This window comes from Protopterus annectens, chromosome 2.part1 (assembly GCF_019279795.1).
Source record: "Protopterus annectens isolate FY-2018-M chromosome 2.part1, PAN1.0, whole genome shotgun sequence".
In the NCBI taxonomy this organism is placed as follows: domain Eukaryota; kingdom Metazoa; phylum Chordata; order Ceratodontiformes; family Protopteridae; genus Protopterus; species Protopterus annectens.
Window position 1 is genome coordinate 1,589,071,395 of NC_056729.1, and position 27,768 is coordinate 1,589,099,162.

General features: G+C 43.8%; 1 protein-coding gene across 1 annotated transcript in view; it reads left to right on the plus strand.

The window, feature by feature from the left end:
* PLOD1 (procollagen-lysine,2-oxoglutarate 5-dioxygenase 1) overlaps positions 1 to 27,768 on the plus strand; it is a 1,142,395-nt gene that overhangs the window by 420,119 nt on the left and 694,508 nt on the right. Inside the window, exon 4 of the mRNA XM_044063038.1 lies at positions 12,842 to 13,005. Coding sequence (XP_043918973.1) covers positions 12,842 to 13,005 — 164 coding nt within the window. The remainder of the gene's footprint in view (positions 1 to 12,841; positions 13,006 to 27,768) is intronic.

A 27,768-nucleotide genomic window follows, 5' to 3' on the forward strand; every position in this document is an offset into this window, starting at 1 on the left:
CCAGGAAGTTTTGGGCCAGTGTATTGGTGCATGAGTAGTTTTCCCAGTTGATGAAGTGGTAGTTGAAATCACCTAGTATGAGAATGTTGGGTTGGACCCTAATAGTTTCCTGGGTGCTTAGGAATGTGGAGTAAGAGTTTTGGGACATGGTTGGGGACCTATAGCAGGCTACGACCTGAATTGCCATCTTACCCAATGTTAGTTTTACCTGAAGTATCTCAGATGCGTTATGCTGGGCTACTAGTCTGGAGGTGTCCATATCCTTTATGAATATGGAGACACTACCACCTTTGGAGCTTCGGTCCATGTTCTGGGGCCGAAAGGTGTGGAATGAGTTATAGCTTGGTAGCGCTGGGGTGCTTTCTACTGCTTTAAACCAGGTATCCGATAAAGTACAAATCTCAATGTTCTCCATTTTGAGGAGTGCTTTTCAGGCTTGCTAGTTGTTGCTGAAGCACCTACCAAGAGGAGAAAATGCTGAGAGAAGAAAGGGAGCCACTTTTGTGATTTTAAGTATTTTCTTCTGATTTTTTGTTAAGTTTTACTGCTTTGCCGCCTACTTTATGGCATTTTCCGGCTTGCTAAAGTTTATATCTGTAACAGTAACAGTACTTGGAACACATCTAGAGCCTGTTTACTGCATTTCCTGTGTTGCACTTAATTTAAAATCGTTTTTTTCTCTAAAAACTGCATTTTACCTGATTTTGGCCTAGCACTCAAGTGTGGGGTCATTTATTGCACTGTTGTGATTATTTTGCTGCTTGTGTATCTCTGCTACCTTTAAACTACAACAAAAAGAAAAAAAAAAAAATCTTGCTTTTTTTCCCACTTTCTGAAAGTTAAGAAAGTTCTGTTACAGATTTGCTGTTCTGAACTGTTTGGAAGTTTCTAGAAGGCCAGTGCTTGCTTGGGCTAAAGGGAAGTCTCTGTGTTCACCAGTGGGAGTGGTTAACACTGAACAGCCTGCCTGTCACTGGAGGAGTGGTTACTACCTAGAAGCTGTAGTTTTATTGGCCATTTTGGGTCAATTCTAAACTCCTTGATCTCTCTCTCTTAAAACCCTACAACTCTCTTTTTGCGCTGTTTTGCACACTGAGCAGCGTCGGGCAGCGCCACCTAAACAGGTTTAAACTATTCCAGGCTCCACAAAGTCTGCTCTTCACTTTTTCCCTTAGAACTGTTTAAACTCTCAAAGTAATCACTCTGTTCTCTTTCTAAAGCCCTGCACTTACTCAGCTCTTATAAGGAAACGCTAACTAACTAAAGCACTACACCCTCCTCGACTTCTCATAAGTATTAGACTCCCGATTGGTCCTTCCTGATCAAGTGAAAAAACAGTTCCCTTCCCTAATCTGATCAGTAAAAAAAACAGATCCCTATACTAATCTGGTATGTCCAAGGGTCAGTTTCAAGATTACTCTCCAGTCCAGCTGGTGAATCTGGGAATTTTGAGGCAATATTAAAATTGCCTTATGCACACAGACAACACTCTCCTCCTTCCAACAAACTCTAATACATGTGAGAGATGCAGTTACACAGCCAAACTGGAGGCAGAGCTCTCTCAACCCAAGACTGGCACAGTCAGTCAGGAGGAAAAGGTAACCACCCACACCACAAATCCAGGCTCACACAGACCTATTGCATCTGCGTACCCAACACATAAACACACAAAAACATACTTAGAGGCTCTAAATAAAAATCTGCCTAAACAGCAAAGACCTCCTAAGCAGATATCCAAGCAACAGACACCCCTCAACAATACCCACAAATCACATATCTCACAAAATCGGTGTGCCTCACAGTCACAGCCCATAAGGCCAAACAACACACTAAATACACTTGTTATAGGGGACTCTATTGTCCGGCACACTGACGCCCCACTCACCAGACTGAACAAGGAGAAGGTCACTGTAAGCTGCCTGTCGGGTGCCAGGATCCGCCACATAATGCAAACACTCAGGTCACTCCAAAGCAAGTACAAGTATGACTCCGTCATTGTCCATGCTGGTGTGAATGACCTGAGACGTACCTCCCTGGACTACATGAAAAGAGACATAGAGGAGCTCTCTGACCATGTAGCCCAGACTGGTATGTCCCTGACCTTGAGTAGCATCTTGCCCTCACCAAGAATGATGCCACAGTATAAAGACAAAATGATCAGTTTCAACAATTGACTAAAGTATTGGTGTCATTCAAAGGGGATCCAGTGTCTGTCAGCCTGGGATGACATGCTCGACAAGCCACATTGCTTCGCTAGGAATGGCTTGCACCTGTCACCCTTAGGCTTTCGTATACTGGCCAAGGCTCTTGCCACCCCCATAGTGCCTTTTTTAGGCAAGGCTCAAAGGACAAACCCACCTCCACAGACAACCCAAAGATAAAAAAACTAAAGGTAATGCTACTCAATGCCAGAAGTCTAAACCTCAAGATGCACGCACTAGAGACTCTCCTCAGTATGGAGAAAATCAATGTCTGTGCAGTAACAGAAACCTGGTTCAAGGCTCCTGAGAGCACCCCAGCACTACCAGGTTATAACTCATACCATGCATTTCGGCCCCAAAACTCGGACCAAAGCACAAAAGGAGGGGGAGTATCTATATTCATCAAAGATACCTACACCTCCAGGTTAGTGGCACTGCACGAAGCATCGGAAACCATCCATGTGCAACTAACAGCGGGCAAAACTGCCTTTCAGTTTGTAGACTGCTACAGAACACCCTCCCTATTACAAGAACCCCACTTGGCATTCCTGAGAACACTGGAGAATATGAAGGTCTCTCCAAACACTATGTTATTAGGTGACTTCAACTACCCAAACATTGACTGGGAAAACTACTCAAGCCCAAACACCCTCGCGCAACGGTTCTTTGAATTTATAAACTCTAACGCAATGGAACAACTGGTCACCAATCCCACACGAGGGAACAACATATTGGGGGACTCTATGTTCCACACCAGAGGTAAACCCCTCATTGGTAAGATCAGACCATAAACAAATTTCCCTGGACATCCATATCCCGTCCCCACCCCCAGCCAAGGAAATCACTGTAAAGAATTTCTCCAAAGCCAACTTTGCACTTCTCAAGACTGAGGTGGAATCCTTCAAAGCCCCTGGGCCAGAGGATAATACAGCCCAATCCGCAGAATCCTTTACAAATGCATTCTATGAGCACCTGCAGGAATGCATGGAACTTGCTATCCCAAATAAAACCAAGACTCACTCCTCCAAAAACAGGAGACCGGTCTGGTGGACCCCGGCCATAAATAAGCTATACAACAGAAGGAGGAAGCTACTACATGACAGAGCAAAATCCCAAAAAGGGAAGGCATCTCTGATCAGTATTAGCAAGAAACTTCAATCCCTCATAAAATCATCAAAGGCCAGTTTCGAAAGAAAAATTACCCTAGACACTAGAGATAATCACAAGGCCTTCTTTAGTTATGTCAGAAACATGGGCGGAAACTCCCAGATATGCTCTGAACTGTTGCATAACGGTACAAAGTATACCGAACCTACAGACATAGCCAACATCCTGGCAGACAGATTCAGCGCAAACTTCTCCCCCCCTTCCCCCCCAAAGGAGAAAACACCTATCCCAACTGAATGTAACCTCCCTGACATCACAGATGTACAGGTGAAAGCTGCCCTCTCCAAAGCAAAAAACACAGCATCTATAGGACCGGATGGTGTCCCAGGCTGTGTCTTACATGAGCTCCAAGAAGAACTGAACCCTCACATTAAGTCACTGTTCAAACTTAGCCTTACTACAGGATATGTACCCAAAGAATGGCGTACAGCTACAGTAGTCCCACTCCACAAAGGTGGTGCTACAATGGACCCCGGAAACTATCGCCCCATAAGCCTGACTAGTCTGGTCTGTAAAGCTATGGAGCGTATTATCATGGAACTCATAAACAAAGACATTGGGAGCCTCCAGACACTGGACCCTACCCAGTTTGGCTTTGTAAAGGGCAGATCTTGCCTCTTAAACCTAGTTGATTTCTTTGAAACAGTTACCAAAGCCATAGATGAGGGCAAGGTAGTCCACACAGCCTACCTGGACCTCGCAAAAGCCTTCGACACAATACCCCACTCGGGCATCATAAATGAGCTTACCAGCTTAAATATCAACCCCTATATCACAAGATGGGTTGCAAACTGGCTCAGTGATAGAACCCCCGTGGTCAGAATCGCAGGTACCATGTCCGAATCCAATCCACTTAAAAGTGGCGTCCCACAGGGCTCAGTTCTGAGACCTCTCTTGTTCGGTATATACTTCTCTGAGGTTCAGGCTAACACGAGGGGATTATGGCTGACAAAATTCACAGATGACTGCAAACTGGGGCCATAATTGAATCTCCAGCTGACACAAGCATCCTCCAAAAGGGTCTCACAGAGACGGATGCTTGGTGCCAGAGCCACGGCCTCAAGCTAAATGCTAAAAAGTGCATAGTCATTCCCTTTGGGAAAAACAAGGTGCCCACAAATTACCACATAGGTGGTAATCCATTAAGTACGGTGGTAATCCATTAAGTATGGAAGAAGTAATTAGAGATTTGGGGACCAACGTAGACAGTAATCTCTCCTTTGATAATCACGTTGCTAAAGTGGTTAGAAAGACCTTCTATATAGCCCACCTTAACACAAAAGGGTTCGCATCTCGATCAAGAGAGGTCGTTGTGCCCCTCTACTCATCACTCATCAGGCCCATAATTGAATACAATGCCCCTTTTGGGATGTACCTTACCCGACACCTGCAGCAACTGGAGAGACCCCAAAAGTACCTCACCAAGAGGATCATGGGCTACAAACATATGTCCTATGCAGCTCGACTAAAGAAACTCCAGCTCTACTCAGTTGCTTACCGCCTACTCAGAGGCGATCTATGCCTGACGTACAAAGCCATGTCAAACCCAGAATTAATGGACATGCTCCACCTCAAAAAATCCAAGTTCCTTAGAGCTACACGCTCCAGGGACCTAAACCTAAGCACAAAAATAAATAGGACATGCTGGAGGGACAGATTAATTTCCCAGAGGCTCCCCTCTCTCTGGAATAGAATCCCAATTCATGTTAGACATAGCACCTTGCTGACCCGCTTCAAGCAAAATTTGGACGTGTGGATGGGAAATCGCAAATTCACCCCTGGGAATCTCTCCTGTGTCCCTGCTAGACAGAGGCACAGTAAACTAATCTTAAAAGGGTACCTTCTGTGACCTACTTTACAGAGGCACAGTAGGCTAATCTAATAGGGAGGCGAAGCCAAATACACTCTGGCTAGGCTTATAAATGCCCTAGGGCAGATAGCCTAGTATCTATCTATGAACCTATGAACCTAAGTGCATCTTGAGATTTAGACTTCTAGCAGTGAGCAGCAGGACCCTCAGATTGCATTTCTTTATAGCTGTTATGGTGGTAATTTGGTCTTTGGAACATCACTTAAAAAAGGTACTATAATGGTGGCAAGAGCCTTAGCCAGTATATGGAAACCCAGGGGTGACAGATGCAGGCCATCTCTGGCAAAGCTTTGAGGTCTGTCAATCATCTCATCCCAAGCAGACAGATACTTGATCCCCTTAGAATGACACCAGAAACTTAGCCAATTGTTGAAGTCAATCACTTTCTTCTTGTACTGCAGTATCATTCTGGACAACAGTAGGATGCTGCTCAAGGCTAGGGTCTTACCTGCTTGGGCCACATAATCTGAGAGCTCCTCCATGTTTCTTTTCATGTAGTCCAGGAAGGTGCGTCTCAGGTCATTCACACCTACATGGACAGTGACAGAGTTATACTTGTACTTGCGTGACCTGAGTGCGTGTGGTATGTGTCAGATTCTGGCACCTGATAGACGGTTAACTGTTACCTTCTCTTTATTCAACCTAGTGAGTGGAACATCAGTGTGCCTCACTATCGAGTCACCTATGATTAGTGTATTGGGCAAGCTGATGTTTACGTGTTTCACTGTTGCAGCCATCACATTTGCATTATCTGCTTGCAGTAGCCCTCAGTCGGCCTGATTAACAAAGTCTTCGGTCCTGCGTTGGTTGCTGTCCCTTCTTCCATGACATCAGGTCGTTAAGGGTATAAAACATGCATCTGACACCATTACATCAGTCTTTCTTGCCGTGCAGTGCCCAAAGCAAAAGTAGTTCGCAAGTGCCGGTCGGCCGACTCCTGAAATTTTCGTTTTTGAGTTTCAGAACTGAAGTCTTCAACTAAAAGCTAAGTACCCCGTTGGGGAAACTTTTTCTTGCTCTAACCCGATGTCAGTAAAAGTAAATAATTGCATTACTTGTGGAAAGCAAATACCTCATAAAGATTTTCATTCGTACTGTATTCCTTGCCTAGGCCCTGACCACGACGTTCCTCACTGTCTGTTTTATGCCTTATTTATACCACGAACTATCCATCGTCGCCATCATTGGTATATTTTCGCTTCTAAATATTTTGATGCTCAGTTCAGTTATCCTGATATGTCTTCAGTAAGCCATCCGACTACCGACATTCCGAAAAAAATGCAAAGATAAAGATAGAGACAGGCCGCCTAGGTCCAAGGCTGCTGACGACGCTTCTCCTATGCCAGTCACCAGTTCACCGGTACTCAGTGAGCCACTTTCTCAGCCCCTGATACCCGCTACTTCAGATTCGCAGGTCTCTACTGAGACCCATTCGGAGTCCGGTATGCCGCGCGATGCTTCAACTGTGGAACCTCTTGGATGGGTCCGGAGCTGCTGTGCAGGCACCGGCTTCTGAGGGTGTATTCAGGCCCTACTGACTTGTGTATTAAACTGATGCCATCTTATTCTTCAAGGCCTAAAACTCGAACCATGCCTAGAAAACTGATGTCCATACCACATGGTCAGGCCTCTATGCCTAAAAAACAAATGATAAGAATGGCTAAAGACCGTATTACTTTAATCAGGGGAGGCCAGCCTTCCCCCTCTAAGAGACCTAGGACTGAGTTTGCTTATGATACTTCTGACCAAGATTCTGAATTTTCTGATGTTCTTCGTGTTTCACTGTTGCAATCATTACATTTGGGTAATCTGCTGGCAGGTTGCCCTCAGTTGGCCTGAATAACAAAGTCTTGGGTCCTGCGTCAGTTACTGTCTCCTCTTCCATGACGTCAAGTCGGCAGGGGTATAAAGCATGCAGCCAACGCCATTTTGTTCAGTCTGTCTTGCCGCGTGGTGCCCGAAGCAGAAGCAGTTCGTAAGTGCCAGTCGGCTGACTCCTGAAATTTTCGTATTCGAGTTTCAGAACCGAAGTCTTCAAACTAAAACTAAGTACCCCATTGGGGAAACTTCGTCTTGCTCTTTACCGATGTCAGTAAAAGTTAATAATTGCATTACTTGTGAGAAGCAAATACCTCATAAGGATTTTCATTTGTACTGTATTCCTTGCCTAGGCCCTGATCACAACGTGCCTTGCTGTCGGTTTTGCGCTAGATTTAACCAACGCACTATTAAGAGTCGGTATACTTTTGCTTCTAAATATTTTGGTCCAAGATTTAATTATCGTGAAATGTCTTCGGTTAGCAATCTGACTACCGGAGTTCATAAAAAATGCAAAGAAAAAGAAGAGACAGACTGTCGAGGTCCAAAACAGATGATGAAGCTTCTCCTAAGCCATTCGCCGGTACTCAGTGATGTGCTTTCACAGCCCCTGATACCTGCTACTTTTGAATTGCAGGCCTCTACCGAGACCCAATTTGGAGTCCGGTATGCCATGAGATTTTCAGAGTATTGAACCTGTGGATGTCTCTTCCTTGGATGGGTCCAGAGCCGCTGAGCAGGTACTGGCTTCTGAGGGTGTTTTCAGGCCTCAACATTTTTATATTAAACCGACACCAGCAACAAAAACAAGGTAAAAAACAATTTCGATGTTTAAAAAAACGATGCATGAGCCATGTGCTCAGGCCTCTACGCCTAAAAAACAGATGATCAAAATAGCTGAGGATTTAATTACCTTGATTAGGGGTTCCCAATCCCCCCCCCCCCCCCCCCCGCTAAGAGGCCTAGGCAAGGCACTGACTATGAATCTTCAGATCAGGTTTCCATTTCTTCTGATTGCACTTCTGATCAGGAATTTTCTATTCCACCCTATGAGGATTCTGATGCAGAGGAATCCATCCCGTCTGCATCTCCTCCTGAGGAGCACTCTTTTGGAGAGACTCTGCATACTTTAAGGGAACATTTTCACTGGAAGAGTCAGGACTTCTCTGAATCAAAATAGAGGCTTAGGGATTTCCTTCTTCTTCCTCAGCATAGGACTTTGGCAATACCTCCTGTATTAGACATTGTTGATGATGTGTTTTCAGAATCAAGCATGGCTCCTGATTCCCTGTCTTCGGTTCCTAGTAAGCCAGACAGATATTACAGGGTTCCTGACTCCCACAAATTTCTTTTCAAAAATCCTACTGCTGATCCTGAGACTATTTCTCAGGGTCCTAAGTGTGTAAAGGACTCTACAGCCAAAAATCTTACCCCTTCTGATAGAGATTCCAGGGCGTTGGATAGATGGGGTAAGAAGGTTTATACGTCTGCAACCTTGGCAATCAGGGCTTTAAACTGCCAGTTTCATATGTTTAAATATCAACAGCATGTTATGGGCTTACTGAAACAGAAAATTATGTTGATTTCTGATTGTGTGGAAAATAAAGAGTTACAGGATTTATTGCAGTCAGCAGAACAGGTTGGAAAGCATACTTTGCAATATGGTTTTGATTCATTGGAGGCCTCTTGTAAGGCTGCCGTTACTGGATCTGTGATTAGAAGGCATGCCTGACTCAAGGAGCAAAATCTGCCTGATCATGTTAAAGCTAAATTATTGGATGCACCTTTGCAGCATGATACTCTTTTTGGTAATAAGGCAGAAGAGGTTTTAAAGAAAATGGAAGACAAAGCAAAATCTATGCAAACTGTAAAAGATTTCTTGCAAGTGCAGCCACCTAGGTTCAGTAGGCACTGGCCTACTAAAAATTGGTCCTTTCCTATGTCCAACAGAGCCACTCAGGGCAATTCCAGGCACACAAAAGGCTCCAGATACCAATCACAGGGTTCTTACAGATCAAAGCAATGGGGTGCCTCCATCTCCAAATCTGGAGGAAACAAAGCACAACCCTACAGTAAGCAGTCTCAATGACTTTCCTCTGCCAGCACCAACCACTTACCTTTTGGCAGCCCCCTTGGGGGGAAACTAACACTTCATGCTCAAAATTGGCAGTTTATTACCCAGGACAAGTGGGTATTAAACGTAGTATCCCAGGGGGAATGGATTTCATTTCCATACTTTGTCAGTTCCAAATGGATGGCCGGATCTGCCACAAAAACCAGTGGGCATAGGCCCAGAAACAAGTCATGTCCCTCATGAGTATGGGGGCTATTCAACCAGTATCAGAAAAGTAGAAAGGACAAGGTTTTTATTTAAGACTTTTCCTGGTACCCAGAAAAGACGATTTTTGGCGTCCAATACTGGACTTTTCGATTCTGAACACATACATGGACATTCCAAAATTCAAAATGCTGACTTTACACCAGCTACTGCCTGTGCTAGGCAGGAATGCTTGGTTATTAAGTCTAGCCTTAAAAGAGGCATACCTGCATATCCCAATAAGGGAATCATGCAGAAGATATTCTGCTTCAAAGCAGGTTTTTTGCATTACCAATTCTCGCACTGCCCTTTGGCTTATCTATTGCACCCAGGGTCTTTACAAAGTGTCTGGTACCAGTTATTGCATTCTGCAGACAAAAAAGCATTCAAATCTATCCTTATCTGGACGACTGTCTCATTCAAGCAAAGGACAAGGACACTCTTCTTCAACATCTGGCATTTGTAAAAAGGCTTCTAGCATGCCTAGGGTACACCATAAACAAAAAGAAATCACAACTGGTACCCCCTCAAATAATTACATTCCTGGGTGCAAGCTTGAATACAACTGCCCAGATGGCTTACCTCACGCCTGACAAACAAAGGCAACTGACAGCATACTTCAAACAAATGGCAACAAAAACCCAGTTATCTGCAAGACAAATTCTGCAGGCTTTGGGGTTCATGGCTTCCTGCATTCTACTAATTCCATATGCGAGACTGCATATGAGGAAACCTCAGTGGTGCCTAAAAAGTTTATGGAGTCAACATTATCACAGCCTGGAAACTATGATCCCTCTCATTCCCTGCCTACAATAGGAGTTTCTTTGGCGGGCAGAGACATGTCACCAAAACAAGGGACTGTCATTCACTCTACCCCCTGCCTCCCAAACCCTAATAACAGATGCATCAGACTATGCATGGGGGGCTCACCTGGCAGGGAAGTGCATTCAGGGCTAATGGAACCTAAGTCAAATGCACCTGCATATCAATCAAAAAGAAATGTTAGCTGTATAAAATGCTCTGACAGCCTTCAAGGACAACATTCTTCCAGGACAATTAATGGTAAAGACTGACAACTGTTATGTGGTACATAAACAATCAGGGGGGTACACATTCTTACCCCCCTCTGCAGACTAGCCATGGCACAGCCCTGAGCTACCAAGTGCATCTACAAGCTCAGTTCTTGCCAGGAAAGCTAAATACACGGGCAGACGAACTAAGCAGAAATCTCATGGACCCACACGAGTGGAAACTGGAACCAAGAATTTTCAGCATGTTGACAAGAAATGGGGGAGCCCAGATATAGACCTATTTGCCTTCCCCCAGAACTATCAATTGGACAAATTTTCACAAGGACTCCCCACAAACAAGCTTGGAAAGTGGATGTTCTATCTTTCAGCTGGAAAAAAACTATCAGTTTTATGCCTTTCCTCCTCTGCCTCTGCTCTCCAAAGTACTCCTAAAGATCAAACAAGACAAACCAAGGATGATTTTGATTGCACCATACTGGCCACACCAACACTGGTAACCCGTCTTGTGCAGTGTGTCACTGTTGGCCCCATGGTACCTGCCTCAGACTCCTACCCTATTGTCTCAGCAGGAGAACCAGATTCTACACCCTCAGCTTCAAACACTGAACCTAGCAGCCTAGCTAATTACCTAATCTCTCCTTTACCATCCCTCAGTAAACCGGTGATGGATATCATTTTAGAAGCAAGGAGGCCTAGTACTAGAAAATCTTATGCTGAAAAATGGAAAAGATTCTGTGCCTGAAACCAATCTCAAGGGATGAGCACAGCAGAGCCCAATTTACCTCAGATTTTACAATACTTAACTGAGATGCTTCACAAGGGCCTGTCTTTCTCCTCCATCAGAATTCATGCCTCAGCCATTTCAGCTCATTATAACACAGAACATCCCCTCTTCTTGGATCCTCTTCTCAAGTAGTTCCTCAGAGGGGCCAAAAATTTACGACCACCCAGGAGAGCTCCTACTCCAGTCTGGGACCTTAACTTTGTATTGGAAAAACTCACTCTTCCCCCTTTCGAGCCAGCTCCTACTGCAGACTTAAAATTCCTTTCTTGGAAAACAGCTTTCCTTTTAGCAATCACTTCAGCAAGAAGGGTATCTGAATTACAGGCCCTTATGGCAGTGGAGCCTTTCATCATCTTTCATGCAGACAGGGTGTCCCTTGGGATCAATCCCTCCTTCATGCCCAAGGTGGTATCCAGTTTAGCCCTTAATCAGTCCATTCATTTGCCAACCTTCTTTCATAATCCACAGAACAAAGGAGAATGGATACTGCACTCATTAGAAGTGCACAGACAACTTAGATTCTAATTGGACAGGACTAAACCTCAAAGGAAATTTGAACAACTGCTGGTGGCATTTGCTGCAGGGGCAGAGGGGATGGCTATTTCAAAGCAAACCATTTCCAAATGGATAGGCCATTGCATTAATTTCTGCTACAAGCACCATGGAAAACCTATCCCACAGGGGATCAGACCCAACTCAACCAGGGCTGCATCTATCTCTACAGCCTTTCTCAGAGGCATCTCTACCAGGGACATCATAGAAGCTGCTACCTGGAGTTCTATACATACTTTCACCAAGCATTACCATCTGCCTATTTTCTCTAAATCCAGAGCTGGCTTTGCCACTGCAGTCTTGCAGGGCCTTATAGCTGGTCCTAATGCTATCTAAATTCCTCCTCCCATCCTTAGCTTTGGGAATCTACCCAAATGTGATGACTGCAACAGTGAAACATGAATAACATAGTACAGTTGTGTACACTTATCATAAATGTAGATGTTCGAGTGTATTCACTGTTGCAGTCCTGGTTACCCCCCCCCCCTCCAGCCCGCTTACTTCTTTTGGCTGTACCTGTACTCTCCTTTACTATGCTCAAAAGCTTTTTGGTGTATTTGCTTTTTTGTTGGAGGTATAACCTTGTATATTTATAGATTTAATTGCTTCCCATTATGGAGGGGCGCCTGACATCTGGTGCAAGAAAAACTGATGTAATGGCATCGGCTGCATGTTTTATACCCCTGATGACCTGACATCATGGAAGAAGGGACAGCAACCGATGCAGGACCCAAGACTTTGTTAATCAGGCTGACTGAGGGCTACTGCAAGCAGATAACTCAAATGTGATGACTGCAACAGTGAATACACTTGAACATCTACATTTATTGTAAGTGTACACAACTGTACTTTTTGCCTTAGGAGCTTAGGTAGAGGGGCACACTGCAGGTGAGCTATGTGTCTTGTGGTTTGTGCTCTGTTGTGATGGTTAAGTTCATTGTTTTGCTTCACAAGTTGCAAATATAAGCTTAATTAAACTGGAATCTGATTTGCTCACTGCTAACATGCAAATGTTTTTCTTAAATATATTATGTTACTTTCTTCACTTAACATTTTCCCTTACTCACTGGTAATTTACTTACATCATCTCTTTTTTATTAGCTATGATGTCATATTTGCCTCAGGACCGAAAGAGATTCTGAAGAAGTTCCAGCAAGCAAAAAGCAAAGTAGTTTTCTCAGCCGAGACATTGATTTATCCAGACCGACACCTGGAGACTAAATATCCACCTGTGACAAATGGTAAACGATTCCTGAGCTCCGGAGGTGAGGTGTACACTTCATGGCATCAAGTTCTTCTATATTTTTATTTTTAAATAACCAATTGGAAGATTTTTTACCTCATATTTATATGGTTTATTTTTTTTGTCGCACTGCATGCCAACCATTAGCCCTCCATCAGTCTATTGCCCCATCCTGTAGGGCAAAAGCCAGATGTCCTTCATGGATGCATCTGCAGTCATAACAACTGGGTTGTCCTGTCGTCAGGCAGCCCTTCAGTCGGCCGGATTCCAAAGTCCGGGTCCGGCTTCGGCTGATGTCGCACTTCACCCGACGTCATCTCTGTTGGTCTTCGGGTATAAAAGCATCAGCCGACGCCATTTTCTCCAGTCTTTCTTGCCGTGGCCAAGCAGAAGCTGTTCGCAAGTGCCGGTCGGTCGGATCCAGAGATTACTTCTACCGAATACTACTTCGAAGACTTCTAAAGCTAAGTACCCCGTTGGGGACTCTTTCTTGCCTCAGCCGATGTCAGAAAAAGTTAATAATTGTTTAACCTGTGGGAAACAAATACCTCATAAAGATTTCCACTCTTACTGCCTGCCTTGTTTAGGCCCAGCCCACGACGTAGCAGCCTGTTCGGCCTGTGCCTCTTTCAACCGACGAACGCTTAGGCGTCGGTCGGAGTTCGCAGAACAGTTTTTCGGTTCTGATTTTGCGTACATTATGCCGTCGGATCCTCCGACTTCGCATTCTGCTAAAAAACGCAAAGAAAAAGACCGACACTCGCGGTCCGCGGTTTCGGCCGAAACCATGGTTAAGCAAACCGCGAGTGTCTCGGTTTCGGCCGAAACCGAGAAAACTGATCAAAATACAGCTGAATCTATTTCTACAGCTGAGGCCCCTGCTACCACTCTTGAATCGGCCTCAGAAAATTTACCCACTACGGTGCTTACCACTGACTTATCAGACACCATTCCCTTGGATGTCTCTACCCCAGCACGTGGTGCTGCTAGGCCTCCAGCAGCCATGTCCATTAAGGCCTTCGCCAGGGCTAAAGCAGCCAAGACTACTAAAGCAGTGCCTGTTAAACCCCCCTCAACCAGGCCCTCTTCTAGTTCTCAAATGCTTACTTTGGCAGAAGATTTAATTTCATTAATTAGAGGATCTCAATCTCACCCAGACAGGGCCTCTCAGCCCCCAGAGAAGAGACCTAGGGCAGAGCCCCCTGAGCCAGTGTCCTCTGATGATTCTGCTGATGAATCAGACATAACTGACCAGCCAGAGGCTCCTTTCTCCAATTTTGAAGATTCTGATGCTGAAGAATCCATTCCAGCTGCTTCCCCACCAGAAGAATTCTCCTTTGGGGAAACCTTGCATGCCATGCGAGAACAGTTCCAATGGCAGCAACAGGATTTTTCAGACTCCAGAAAAAGACTTAGGACCTTTTTGCACCTTCCACAGCACAGGCCCTTAGCTATACCTCCTGTTCTCTCTGTGGTGGATGATGCTTTCAATGATGTCTGCTCCGCTCCAGATTCTTTACCCCCAGCCCCTGCCAAACCAGACAGATTTTACAGGGTTCCAGATACTCATCACCACCTTTACAAGGCCCCTCTTGCAGACCCCAAAACTATATCCCAGGGTCCCAAGGCAGTAGCCGCGACCATAGCTAAAAACCCTATTCCTTCTGAAAGGGAAGCAAGGTCATTAGACAGATGGGGTAAAAAGGTTTACACTTCAGCCACTCTCTCAGCTAGAGCTTTAAATTGTCAGTTTCACATGATACAATACCAAGAGTTTATGCTTGATCAGTTAACTAAAAAGCTAACCACTGATGAATCTCTTGATAAGAAATATGTATTAGAAATGGTAAATAACATACAGCAGGTTAGTAACCATTCTTTAAAATGTGGCTATGATGCACTGGAGGCTTCATTTAGATCAGCCATGACTGGCACAGTAATTAGAAGGCATGCATGGCTAAAGGAGCAAGCTCTACCGGATCATGTTAAATCTAAGTTGCTAGATGCTCCTATGGATAAGACAAGTTTGTTTGGTACACCTGCCCAGCAGGTTATGAAGAAAATGGAAGAAAAGGCAAAATCAGTCCAAACAGTTAAAGATTTCCTGCAGGTTCAACCCCAAGGTTTAGCAGGAACTGGCCTGCCAAAAATTGGTCCTTTCCTGACTCCACAAGACCCCAAAGGGGCAGGAATAGACGTTCCAGAGGCAGAAACCAATCCAGAGGAAGTACCTACAGAGGACGACAGTGGCAAGGTAACAACAGAGGCACAGACTCAACCTCTGCCACTACATCAACACAGCCACAGTGACTTAACCCTAAATCCGCCTACCAGGGAACAAATAGCAGCTCCTCTAGGCGGAAAGCTAACCTTATTTTCAAAAAACTGGCACCACATAACAAAGGACAAGTGGATTTTACAAACCATAGATCAAGGTTACCGTTTCCACTTCCACACTTTACCAGTCAAAAGAGGAATGCCAAATCTACCTCCAAATCAAAAAACAGAGGCTCTACAACAGATAATGGAGTTAGCAAACATGAGAGCTGTGGAAAAAGTGCCAGCAGCAGAGCAAGGAAAGGGGTTCTACTCCAGACTATTCCTTGTTCCAAAAAAGGAAAAAAGTTGGAGACCAATTCTCGACCTGTCCACCTTAAATACATACATCATTGTCCCAAAATTCAAAATGCTGACCCTACAGCAACTTCTTCCCATGCTGGGCAAGGAGTGTTGGCTGGTAACTCTAGATCTCAAGGAGGCATACCTGCACGTCCCCATTCGACCAATCTGCAGAAGATACCTCAGATTTCTTGCAGGATCAGAGCACTATCAATTCTCAGCATTGCCCTTTGGCTTATCTACTGCCCAGAGTATTCACAAAATGCCTGGCATCAGTAATCGCCCATTGCAGACTACAGGGAATTCAAATTTATCCATACCTGGACGACTGCCTGCTACAAGGAGACAACAAAAGCAAGCTGACAACAGATTTACAAAGGGTCATTTACTTGCTACAAGCACTGGGATACACAGTCAATCTTCAAAAGTCAAGACTGATACCATCCCAGACAAGGACTTTCCTGGGAGCGGAATTGGACACAGTAAGACAAATGGCATTCCTAACTACAGAAAAACAAAAAGATCTCCCTCTTTACTTCTTGGCACTAGCAAAACTGAACAAGTTAACAGCAAGAAAGGTACTGCAGGCCTTGGGTTTCATGGCATCATGCATAATCCTGGTTCCATTTGCCAGACTACATATGAGAAAACTACAGTGGTACCTAAAGAATTTATGGTCCCAACACAGACACAGCCTAGAAACGGAAATCCCACTAATACCATGCTTAAAACAGGAGTTCCTATGGTGGGCTCAGGCATGCCAGTCAAACCCAGGCCTGCCTTTCCGCAAAGGTCAAGCAAGCCAGACCATCACAACAGACGCTTCAGACCTAGGATGGGGAGCCCACATGCTGGACAAATGCGTACAAGGATTGTGGACACAGGATCAATTTCACCTACACATCAACCTAAAAGAAATGCTGGCAGTAAAACTGGCAATCCAAAAGTTCAGACCATTTCTCAAGGAAGGCCAGTTGATGATAAGGACAGACAACACCACAGTCATGTGGTACATCAACAAACAGGGAGGCACTCATTCTTACCCCCTATGCAGAATGACTTTGGAGCTGTGGAGCCTGGCACTCAGCTACAACATCCAGTTACAGGCAATATTTGTACCAGGAAAAGAAAACTCTCTGGCGGATATGTTAAGCAGGACCACATCGGATGCCCACGAATGGCAGCTGCACGCGGACATCTTCAAGACCATCTCGAAGAAATGGGGAATGCCTCAGATAGATCTATACGCATCCCTCTCAATCACCAGCTCAAAAAATTCTGCACAAGGACATTCCACCCACTAGCATGGAAAGTGGACTCACTCTCCTTCAGCTGGGAAGGCCTAACAGCATATGCATTCCCACCTCTTCCCTTGATACACAAAGTACTACTAAAAATCAAGGAAGAACGTCCAAGGATAATCCTGATAGCTCCAAACTGGCCAAGACAACACTGGTACCCACTGCTGAGGAGCATGTCTCGAACAATATGTGGCCAATACCCTGATGCCTTTGATGCTAACTCAGAACAACTACAGCACCATGCATCCAAACCTAAAACGTTGCAACTGACTGCATGGAACATCACATAGCAGCTGCTAATCCAGAACTTTCACAAAGAGTTAAAGACATTATTCTTGAAGCACGCAGGCCTTCAACAAGAAGGAACTATGCTGGGAAATGGAAAAGGTTTGTCATTTGGAGTTCTGAAAGAGGAAAAGATGTATCAAACATAGATATGCCTAACATTCTGGAGTATCTGGCGAACTACTTCATTCAGGCCTCTCCTACTCCTCCATCAAGATTCATGCATCAGCTATTTCAGCAGAATACAGCTTTGATCCACCTGTTTATTCACACCCTTTGCTCAGGCAGTTCCTCAGAGGAATCAAGAATGTAAAACCTCCAAGGAAACCACCATTGCCAGCTTGGGACTTAAACTTTGTGCTAGAAAAATTGACTCTATCACCCTTTGAACCAGCAGCAACAGCAAACCTACAACACCTGTCATGGAAAACTGCTTTCCTACTGGCAATTACTTCAGCGAGGAGGGTTTCAGAACTACAGGCCTTAATGGCAGTGCAACCCTTCCTAATCTTCCACCAAGATAGAGTGTCCATGAGGACTAATCCTACATTTATGCCTAAGGTGGTATCCAGAGTGTCTTTGAACCAGGCAATCCACCTACCTACCTTCTTTCCCAACCCACAAAACAGAGGGGAAAGAATTCTGCATACCTTGGATATACATAGACAGCTACGCTACTACTTGGACAGAACAAAAAATAGCAGAAAGACTGACCAACTTTTCGTAGCTTATGCAACAGGAAGGGAAGGAAAAGCTATCTCCAAACAGACAATCTCCAAATGGATAGGAAATTGCATACGATTCTGTTACTCCTTCCATGGAAAGCCAATTCCACAGAACATAAGACCTCATTCTACAAGGGCAACAGCCACTACCACAGCTTTCTTACGAGGAGTGGCTACCAAAGACATTATTGAGGCGGCTACTTGGACCTCCGTGCATACATTTGCCAAGCATTATAATTTACCTCTATATTCCAGATCCCGAGCAGGGTTTGCCACTGCTGTACTGCAAGGGATCCTAAACACACCATAATCTACTTTTATCCTCCTCCCCTAGTTGGCTATGGTATTCTACCCAGTTGTTATGACTGCAGATGCATCCATGAAGGACATAGTACAGTTTTGTACCTACCATAAATGTAGATGTCCGAACTGGATAGCATCTGCAGTCAGGATTACCCTCCCTCCTTCCCCTCTGTGGTACTCCTAGGGTGTTTACCCTCCTAATAGCTAGCTAGTGGGGGGGAGTCTTTCATGGTGTATTTGTTTGTATTTATGTACATACATGCTTATTTTTGTGTTTACCTCTATCTTTTGGAAACATTGGCATCTATCCAAAATTTTTAGCCTTCTACAGGGCTTCTGGCATCTGGGGCAAGAAACACTGAAGAAAATGGCGTCGGCTGATGCTTTTATACCCGAAGACCAACAGAGATGACGTCGGGTGAAGTGCGACATCAGCCGAAGCCGGACCCGGACTTTGGAATCCGGCCGACTGAAGGGCTGCCTGACGACAGGACAACCCAGTTGTTATGACTGCAGATGCTATCCAGTTCGGACATCTACATTTATGGTAGGTACAAAACTGTACTTTATCAGTCATAGTGACTTAGTGAGTGTGGCACTTAACTTTCTTTCAGGAGCTGATAAACACTGTCCTGTATGTGAGAGGCTGGCATACCTTTTTTTCTGTGGGTATACATGTTCCTGCACATGCCCAGTGAAGGCTGCCATGAGACCATGGATTGGCAGAGGAGTGTATATCCTCACATTCTGCATGCCATGCGTCTTTCATAGGTTCATAGGTTCATAGATTATTACTAGGCTAACTGTCTTTATGGACTATTTTAAGCCTAGCCAATTACCCCATGTAAGAATCAAACCCTGCACATTGGGTCTGTAAGGTAAACACCTTAACCATTATGCCAACCTCCCATCATCTCCCCTCCAGAAGGTGCCAACATTGCAATGGGCTAGAACACCTTCCTCCCCTAGGGTATGTGAAACAATGTGAGACATATCCTTCCTCCCCTGTTTGGCTCCTACAGCACGAGTTGCTAATCAGTCTTTCATAAGAGTCATAGTCACGGCTGCGTCCACCTACATGCCATGTAACAGGGCCACGTCATTTGTTTTTCATTGCTTTATATTCAGAAGCAGCTAACAGTATCTTGTATTTTTAAATTAAGTTTATTAGTCAGAACTGCTGCATTTATTGCCAGGTTGGTTCAGTTCTGTTCCAGTGTATCCTCAGCTGTTTTCTTGCTACAGTGGTGACATTATAGTTTAACCATGTTTATGTTATTTGTGGCAAGTGAGTTTTGTGTTTTTGTCCAACAAAAGTGAAGAATTAAGTTATTTAAATATGAAGGTGCTCATTCTCATAAAAGTCTACTCAAGCCACATAAAAGCAAATGAAGCAGAAACTTTGCAGTGTGGATGGTGTGGAGTTCACTCCTTGAAATATGTTACGTACCTAGTTCACTAATAAAAGTCAAACTAAAATACATAATACAGAATAGCAAAATAGTAGGTAGTCCACAGACGAGTTAAAAATGGAAAGGATATTCCATTTTTAACTCGACTTTGGACTACGTACTATTTTATTATTTTGTAGTACTTAGTTCAATTTTTATTAGTGAACTTAAGTGCCAAACTTATTTCAAGAGTGAACTTCACACCCTCCACACTGTCAAGTTTCTTCTTGGTTTGTTATTGACCCAGTATAGGTTGCATACTAGGTTTACTGAGACTTTGAGGGGTACCACGGATTTTTCTTTTTGTAAGTCATATAAATACATACCCAAGAGATATACCAGCATGTAAGGTGGTAGGGGGTAGTGGGTGAGTGATGGGGTGAATGAAATGTAGCAAAAGTGATATAACTTGAGCAATATACTTGTGTTAAAGCAAATACAAAAGTAGTAAATTATGGTATAAAAAGCATCTGTTGCTGTTTTGTTCTGTACAGTGACCAGGAAGAAAAGAATGGGGTATTAAGGAAGGGGCTTAAGAAGCATAAAAATGCTGAACTGAATCAGTTACTAAAGGAAAGGAGGTCATGGTAGCAAAGGTACATCTCAGCTGTCTCTGATTTTCAAGTATATCCCTTATTTTGAGTCAAATTTTAGCTCTGTCCCTCGTAATCCTTCTTAAAACTTATGACTTTTGGAGGAAAGGTGGTGAATTACACTTAATAAATAATGACAAGAGATATATGCTTCTTTTACTTCAGCAAATGTGTTCACATTCTCTTATTCTGCCACTGTCTCAAGTTAATAGTACTAAGATTTTAAAAGTGTCCTTGATAGTCCCTGATTTTTTTCGAGATTTGTCCCTGATTCTGATGAAAGATTTTAAGTAAGGTATGCTGTTTATCTTGCTAAACCTGTGCTTATTAGTGTAACATGGAAGAGTGATTAATTATATGTATAATGTATATCTAATTTTACGTACATATCATATGTACATCTAAACTTTATATGTCTTTTTTACATTGTCCGTTTGACTGCATGTGGTGCTTTTCTCTGCTGAAAACAGGATTCACTCAGTCGGACTTTCCCGGTAAACAAATGTGAATTTAAATAAGTAAATAAATTTGTCCCTGACTGGTTGAGAGCTATGGTAGCAAATGCCAAATATTAGGGAAAGACAGCTAAGCTAATGAAGCACTTTATAGCTACACTGAGGATGGAGAAAGATTGTGTTGAAGGTAGAAAGGAAGAGTGATGAGCAGAGGTTAGCGGTAACCAAGAATCCCCGAACACGTCCAGAGTGACAAGCAGAGGTTAGCGCTAACCAGGAATCCCTGAGCACGTCCAGAGTGAAGAGCAGATGTTAGCAGTAACCAGAAATCCCTGAGCATATCCAGATTGACAAGCAGAGTTTAGTGCTAACCAGGAATCCCTGAGCGCATCCAGAGTGACGAGCAGAGGTTAGCACTAACCAGGAATCCCTAAGCGCGTCCAGAGTGATGAGTAGAGGTTAGTGCTAGCTTGGGATCCCTGAGTGTGTCCTTTAAGTAAGAAGGGATGACGAGATGAAAGGCAAAAAGTCCCAAGTTGGGAGATGTGAAAATCAGCCTCGTCACAAAAGGGATGGGATGGGATGGATGGCCTCTTAAACTAACAAATGACAAAACATATGTGCATGATAAATTTAGTCCAAATGTCTAAGTTTAGTCCAAATATTTGAAGGAACTAAAAGCAAGTATCACAGGCATTTCTAAGTTTCTCTTTACAAAGTTGTAAGTAAGGGAAAAGAACTTCACTGTAAGGGAAAATCTACGTACTTTCCTTACTCAAGTAAAAAGAAGGAATAAAGGAAGAGAGGAAAACAACTGAGGAATATTTTGTGCTCAGCTAGTGAAAGACTCTGTACATAATGGGTATTATTGTCACTGGAGAGGAATCTGCAGAGGGAAAAGGGTTAGGCAGATAATTACAATTATGGATGAGGAAGTTCATGGAAAAATATTCCAAGGATATTCACACCTCCAGGCTAGTTGCCCAACACAATGCATCTGAAATTCTCCAGGTGCAACTAACACTAGGTAAGACTGCAATCCAAATTGTAGCTTGCTACAGATCCCCCACCATGCCCCAAGATTTTCACTACACCTTTCTAAACATACTGGAAAATATTAAGATACAACCAAACACCCTAATACTGGGTGGTTTCAACTTCCCTGCCATTAACTGGGAAAACTACTCGGGTACCAACTCCTTTTCCCAACGGTTCTTGGAATTCATAAATTCCAATGCCCTGGATCAACTAATCCATTGTCCCACCAGGGGCTCCAATATCCTAGACCTGGTCATTACCAACATGGGAGATAGATGCTCCACACAAGTGGTAACCTCCTCATTGGTCAGGTCTGACCATAAGCAAATCACCCTTGACATCCACATCCCACCCCCACCCCCCAGTAAGAAAACCTCCTTAAAAAACTTCTCCAAGGCCAACTTCATGCTACTGAAGTCAGAAGTGACAAACTTCACGACACCCATGCAGACGGGATCTGAAGGTTCGACTGCAGAATCCTACACTAAGGCACTGTACGAGCACATCCACTCATGCATGAATCGTGTCATCCCAAATAGAACCAAGATGCTGTTCTCCAAAAAAGGAAGACAATCTGGTGGTCCCCTGCTATAAACAAACTATACAACAGAAGGAAGAAACTGCTGCAGAAAAGAGGAAAATCCCAGGATGCAAAAAATTCCATCACCAGCCTCAGTAAGAAGCTGAGATCCCTCATAACATCTTCAAAAGCTAGTTACAAAAATAAAATTGCCAAAGATTCCAAAGATAACCACAAGGCATTCTATAGTTATGTCAATAATCTAAATGGCAATGCTCACATCTGCTCTGAGCTACAACAGAATGGCATTAAATATACTGATCCCAAGGATATTGCCAATATCCTGGCGATTTAGTGCTAACTTCACCCCCCCTCTCACCCCCTAAGGTAATCACAGCCACACAGGTAGAAACCTCACTCTCCAAAGCTAAGAATACAGCATCCATGGGACCAGATGACATCCCAGGCTGTGTACTACATGAACTACAAAATGAACTGGCACCTCACCTAAGTGTCATGTTTAATCATAGCATCACCTCAGACTTCGTGCCCACTGAGTGGCGCAGAGCTGCAGTTATCCCACTCCATAAGGGGGGATCCGCCTTGGATCCTGGGAACTACCATCCCATCAATCTGACAAGCCTGATCTGCAAGGACATGGAATGCATTATCATGGAACTTATAAACAAAGATATTGGCAACCTTCAAACATTGGACCCCACCCAGTTTGGGTTTGTGAAGGGCTAATCTTGTCTCCTGAATCTAATTGACTTCTTTGAATCAGTCTCCAGAGTTGTGAATGAGGGTAAGGCAGTCCACACAGCCTATTTGGACCTCGCAAAGGCCTTTGACACCATCCCCCACTCTGGAATCATAGATAAACTTAGTAAGCTGGGCATAAATCCCTACATCACTCGATGGGTTGCCATCTGGCTTACTGACAGAACCCAGAGTGTAAACGTAGCAGAATCCAAATCCAACTCCAGACAAGTGACAAGTGGAGTACCTCAGGGTTCAGTCCTGGGACCACTCTTGTTTGGCATCTACTTCTCTAAAGTACAGGCCAACACTAAGGGACTCTGGCTAACAAAGTTCGCAGATGACTGCAAACTGGGAGCCATTATTGTATCCCCAAATGATGTGGATATTCTACAAAAAGGCCTTAGAGAACAGATGCCTGGTGCCAGAGCCATGGGCTCAAGCTTAATGCCAAGAAATGTATAGTTATCCCCTTTGGAAAAAAACATGTACCCATGAATTGCCACATAGGTGACAGGTCACTAAACATCGAAAGTGTGATGAGAGGCTTAGGGACACAGGTGGACAGTGGTCTCACTTTCGATAACCACATCGCCACAACAGTCAGGAAATCCTTCTATGTGGCACACCTCATCACTAAGGGCTTCTCATCCAGAAAAAAGGTCATTGTCTCACTATACTCATCCCTGATTAGACCCATTATAGAGTATAATGTCCCGTTTGGTATGTACCTGACAAGATATCTGCAACAGCTGGAAAGATCACAGAAATACCTCACTAAAAGAATCACAGGCCTAAAGCAGATGCCATATGTTGAATGTCTAAAAAAACTCCAGCTATACTCTGTGGCATGTCGTCTACTCAGAGGCAATCTCTGCTTAACATACAAAGCCATGTCAAACCCTGAGCTGTTGGACATGCTCCACCTAAAGAAATCCCAATCCCTCAGAGCCACATGCTCCAGGGATCTAAACCTTGTCATCACAATGAACAAAACATGCTGGAGGGATAGGTTCCTGACCCAGAGACTCCCCTTACTCTGGAATAGACTGCCCATGCATGTTAAGCAGAGCGCCTCATTGGCCCTCTTCAAAAGGAACCTTGATGACTGGATGGGAGATAAGAAATTCACCCCGGGGAATCATGTCAGTCGCCCTGCTAGACAGGGGTCCAGAGAAGTAAGTATTGTGGGAAGAAATATCCAGAGAATTGTTATGGCTAGGCTTGCATAGGCCCTCGAGCCGATCGCCTAGTACCAACCTATGAACCTATAAAATGCAAAGACAACATTTACTGCATTGATGTTCAAATAAAATAAAAAGTTATTAATTTGTGTTAGCCTGTCTAATGTGGTATGGTCGATCACAGAAAATGAAATGCGACTAGTGTAGTTTAGATTCCAGCTAGGTGAATGGCTTCAAAAATGATTTAATTTGGCTGGTTTCATGGTATAGATGAGCAGAACCCTGACTATTCCCAAGTCAACCCATGCTTCAGAAAATGTACACAGTCAAGGTTTCACTCCACATATCTATTGTGGATATAAAAAAGCATAGGCCACCAGTATAGGTGTCATAATGGAAATTGCACTAGCTAATGTGGGAAGGTAGTCGGCACCTCAATGAAGAAATTCTGTGTCAGCCATGTCTGACAGCTTACTAGTGGCTGACTTTCACCTCCACTGCTTGACCAAAGAAGTATTGATGTACCTGAAGGAGGGAACCCACATGGGGTTATGTGGGGTGATAATGCCAGTGCAGTAAAAAACAGAATCTGGTTCAATAGGGTGGCAGCAGTGGTTGAGGCTGGTAAAGACCAAACTGTAACATGAAGTAAAATGAGTCAGTTTTTGGTGCTAGATTCCTGTGAAGAGAATTGAACTCTGAACTGCCATATGCAATGGGTTTTGTTTTCTGTTCCCTATTACTAAATACTATTACCTTGAAGTCACCACACTTCATTGCTACAATTCAAGAGTAAGAATAATTACCCCATCTGTTCATAATGTTTGGACTGAAACTTAAGTTCCATTTTTTCTGTAAATGACCAAACAGGTCTCAGGCTTGACTGGATATTCTCAAGAGTTTTAGATTGCCTGGGTAAAAGAATTCTTGCAAGGTAGATTTAAGTAAAAGCAATCCACCAGGAATGTTCACTTAATGGAATACTAATGTTTCCAATAATTTAAATATATTTAAAGAAAGATGATGTTGCAGAGAATCTGACAGGAAATTTGCACATCAGTGCCTAGTCAGGAAGCTCTGCACCAGTGTGAATATACTGTGTTGCTTGTGTGGAAAATGATGGAACTGCGTGCATCAGGGTTGGAGAAATATTCCGAACAATGTTAGCTTACATTTAACTCGGTACTGAATCCCACTACAAAGAAACTTAAAAAGAAAATACATAATGTGCAGAATAAAGGTAGCACATTTGTTTTTAATGCTCAGAAAAGTAAAGGGCAGTGTTTTACTGTATTTACCCCTTAACTTCGTGCTGAGAATTCTAACTTGCATCAACTGCTTTCTTGAACTCCCAGCATGTGTATTGTACATTAAAGGCTATGTGCTTTATTTGAAAAATAACTTGTGTAATCTTTAATGTGGTAAGTTAGGTTGGTGCCCCTCAACCGCTGCTCCTTTCTGGCTTTTAAAAGGGTTTCAGGGGATGAGGCACCAACCCCCTTATTAGCAGAACAAATGATAGTTAAAAGGGGGCAGGTTTAGTAAAACATTGGTATTTGCTCATTGTTACTTGGCTTTTATTTGTCTTGAGGAAGGCAGGGGCATGCTGAAGTGACATTTTCCTGGAATTGTAAGCTGTATAGTACAAACTAAGGGCAGCTGTTGTAAAACATTGCTGATTAGATGCCTGTGGGTTCTATTCCCACATCATCTGCTTGGCTTTCTGTTCCAATTCTGACTGTAATGCAGCATAAGCCAGATGTTACATTTCTCAGATGCCATCTGTCAGATGAGACTTTAAACATTGAAGTCCCAGTTGCCTAAGCCAGTAGTAGCTCAAGTGGATGTGTACAGTCCCACAGTATTTGTTAAAAAGAAGAGGGGTAAATGTTTGTAAGACAAAATACCATCATTTGATTCAACAAAATAAATTTATGTAAAGTTCCCTGGTTTCCTTGCCAAACTACTCTTAGTCATAACAAGTACTACTGTGGGTCTCCCTAAAAATTGGCCGTGTCTAGTGGGGGTAGCCCGGTCTACAAAAAAGTAACTAAGTAAATGGTAAAGATGGCTGAGGTACTGAGATTAACAAGGTGAAAGGGACTTAGAATGTTAGCTCAGATGACCTAAATGTTGACTGTGCAAAATGCAGATGAGAAGAATTATATTTTGGTACATGCAGGGAGTTTAATCTTTTGTAGAGAAAATGTTTCTACTCTGAAAGTCTACAAAGTACTATTTCCTGAATTAATTTTTAATGACTCCCCGCCTGTCCTAAGACGTAGAATGGGCAGGGTGATGTTCTTCGTGTTTCACTGTTGCAGTCATTACATTTGGGTTATCTGCCTGCAGGTAGCCCTCAGCCGGCTTGAATACCAGAGTCTTGGATTCCTATGTCGGATGCTGTCTCCTCTTCCATGACGTCAGGTCGTCAGGGGTATAAAACATGCAGCCGATGCCATTACATCAGTCTTTCTTGCCACGTGGTGCCCAAAGCAGAAGCAGTTCGGCCGACTCCTGAATTTCGTTTGTGAGTTTCAGAAGCGAAGTCTTCAAAAAAGCTAAGTACCCTGTTGGGGATCCTTTTTCTTCCTCTTAAACTAATGTCAGTAAAAGTCAACAATTGTCTTACCTGTGGAAAGCAACTACCTCATAAAGATTTCCATTCGTACTGCATTCCTTGCTTAGGCCCAGACCACGGCATCCCTCGCTGTCGGTTTTGTGCTTTATTTAACCCTCGAACTGTTCGTTGTCGGTCTGTTTTTACATCAAATTATTTTGGATCTCAGTTTAACTATCCAGAAATGTTGTCAGTAAGCCAGCCGACTACCAATATTCCGAAAAAATGTAAAAGATAAAGACAGAGACAGACCGCATAGGTCCAAAACTGCCGACGCCACTTCTGCTAAGCGAGTCGCCAGTTCACTGGTACTCAGTGAGGCGCTTTTGCAGCCCCTGATACCTGTTACTTCAGATTCGCAGGCCTCTGCTGAGACCCATTCGGAGTCCGGTATGCTGCGAGATGCTTCTTTGACTATGGAACCTGCGGATGTCTCTACCTTGGATGGGTCCGGAGCCGCTGTGCAGGCACCAGCTTCTGAGGGTGTATTCAGGCTTACAGACTTGCATTTCAAACTGATGCCGTCTTCTTCTTCAAGGCCTAAAACTCGACCCACGCCTAGAAAACCAACATCCAAACCGCATGGTCAGGCCTATATGCCTAAAAAACAAATGATAAGAATGGCTGAAGTCCTTATTACTTTAATTAGGGGAAGACAACCTTCCCCCTCTAAGAGAACTAGAACTGATTTTCCTTCTGATTCTTCAGATCAGGATTCTGAAATTTCTGATGTTCATCGTGTTTCACTGTTGCAGTCATTACACTTGGGTTATCCGCCGGCAGGCTACCCGCAGTCTACTCGAGTTCCAAAGTCTTGGTCCAGCGTCGGTTGCTGTCGCCTCTTCCCTGACGTCAGTGCGCCAGGGGTATAAAAGATGCAACTGATGCCATTTTCTTCAGTCTTTCTTGCCGCACGGTGCCCGAAGCAAAAG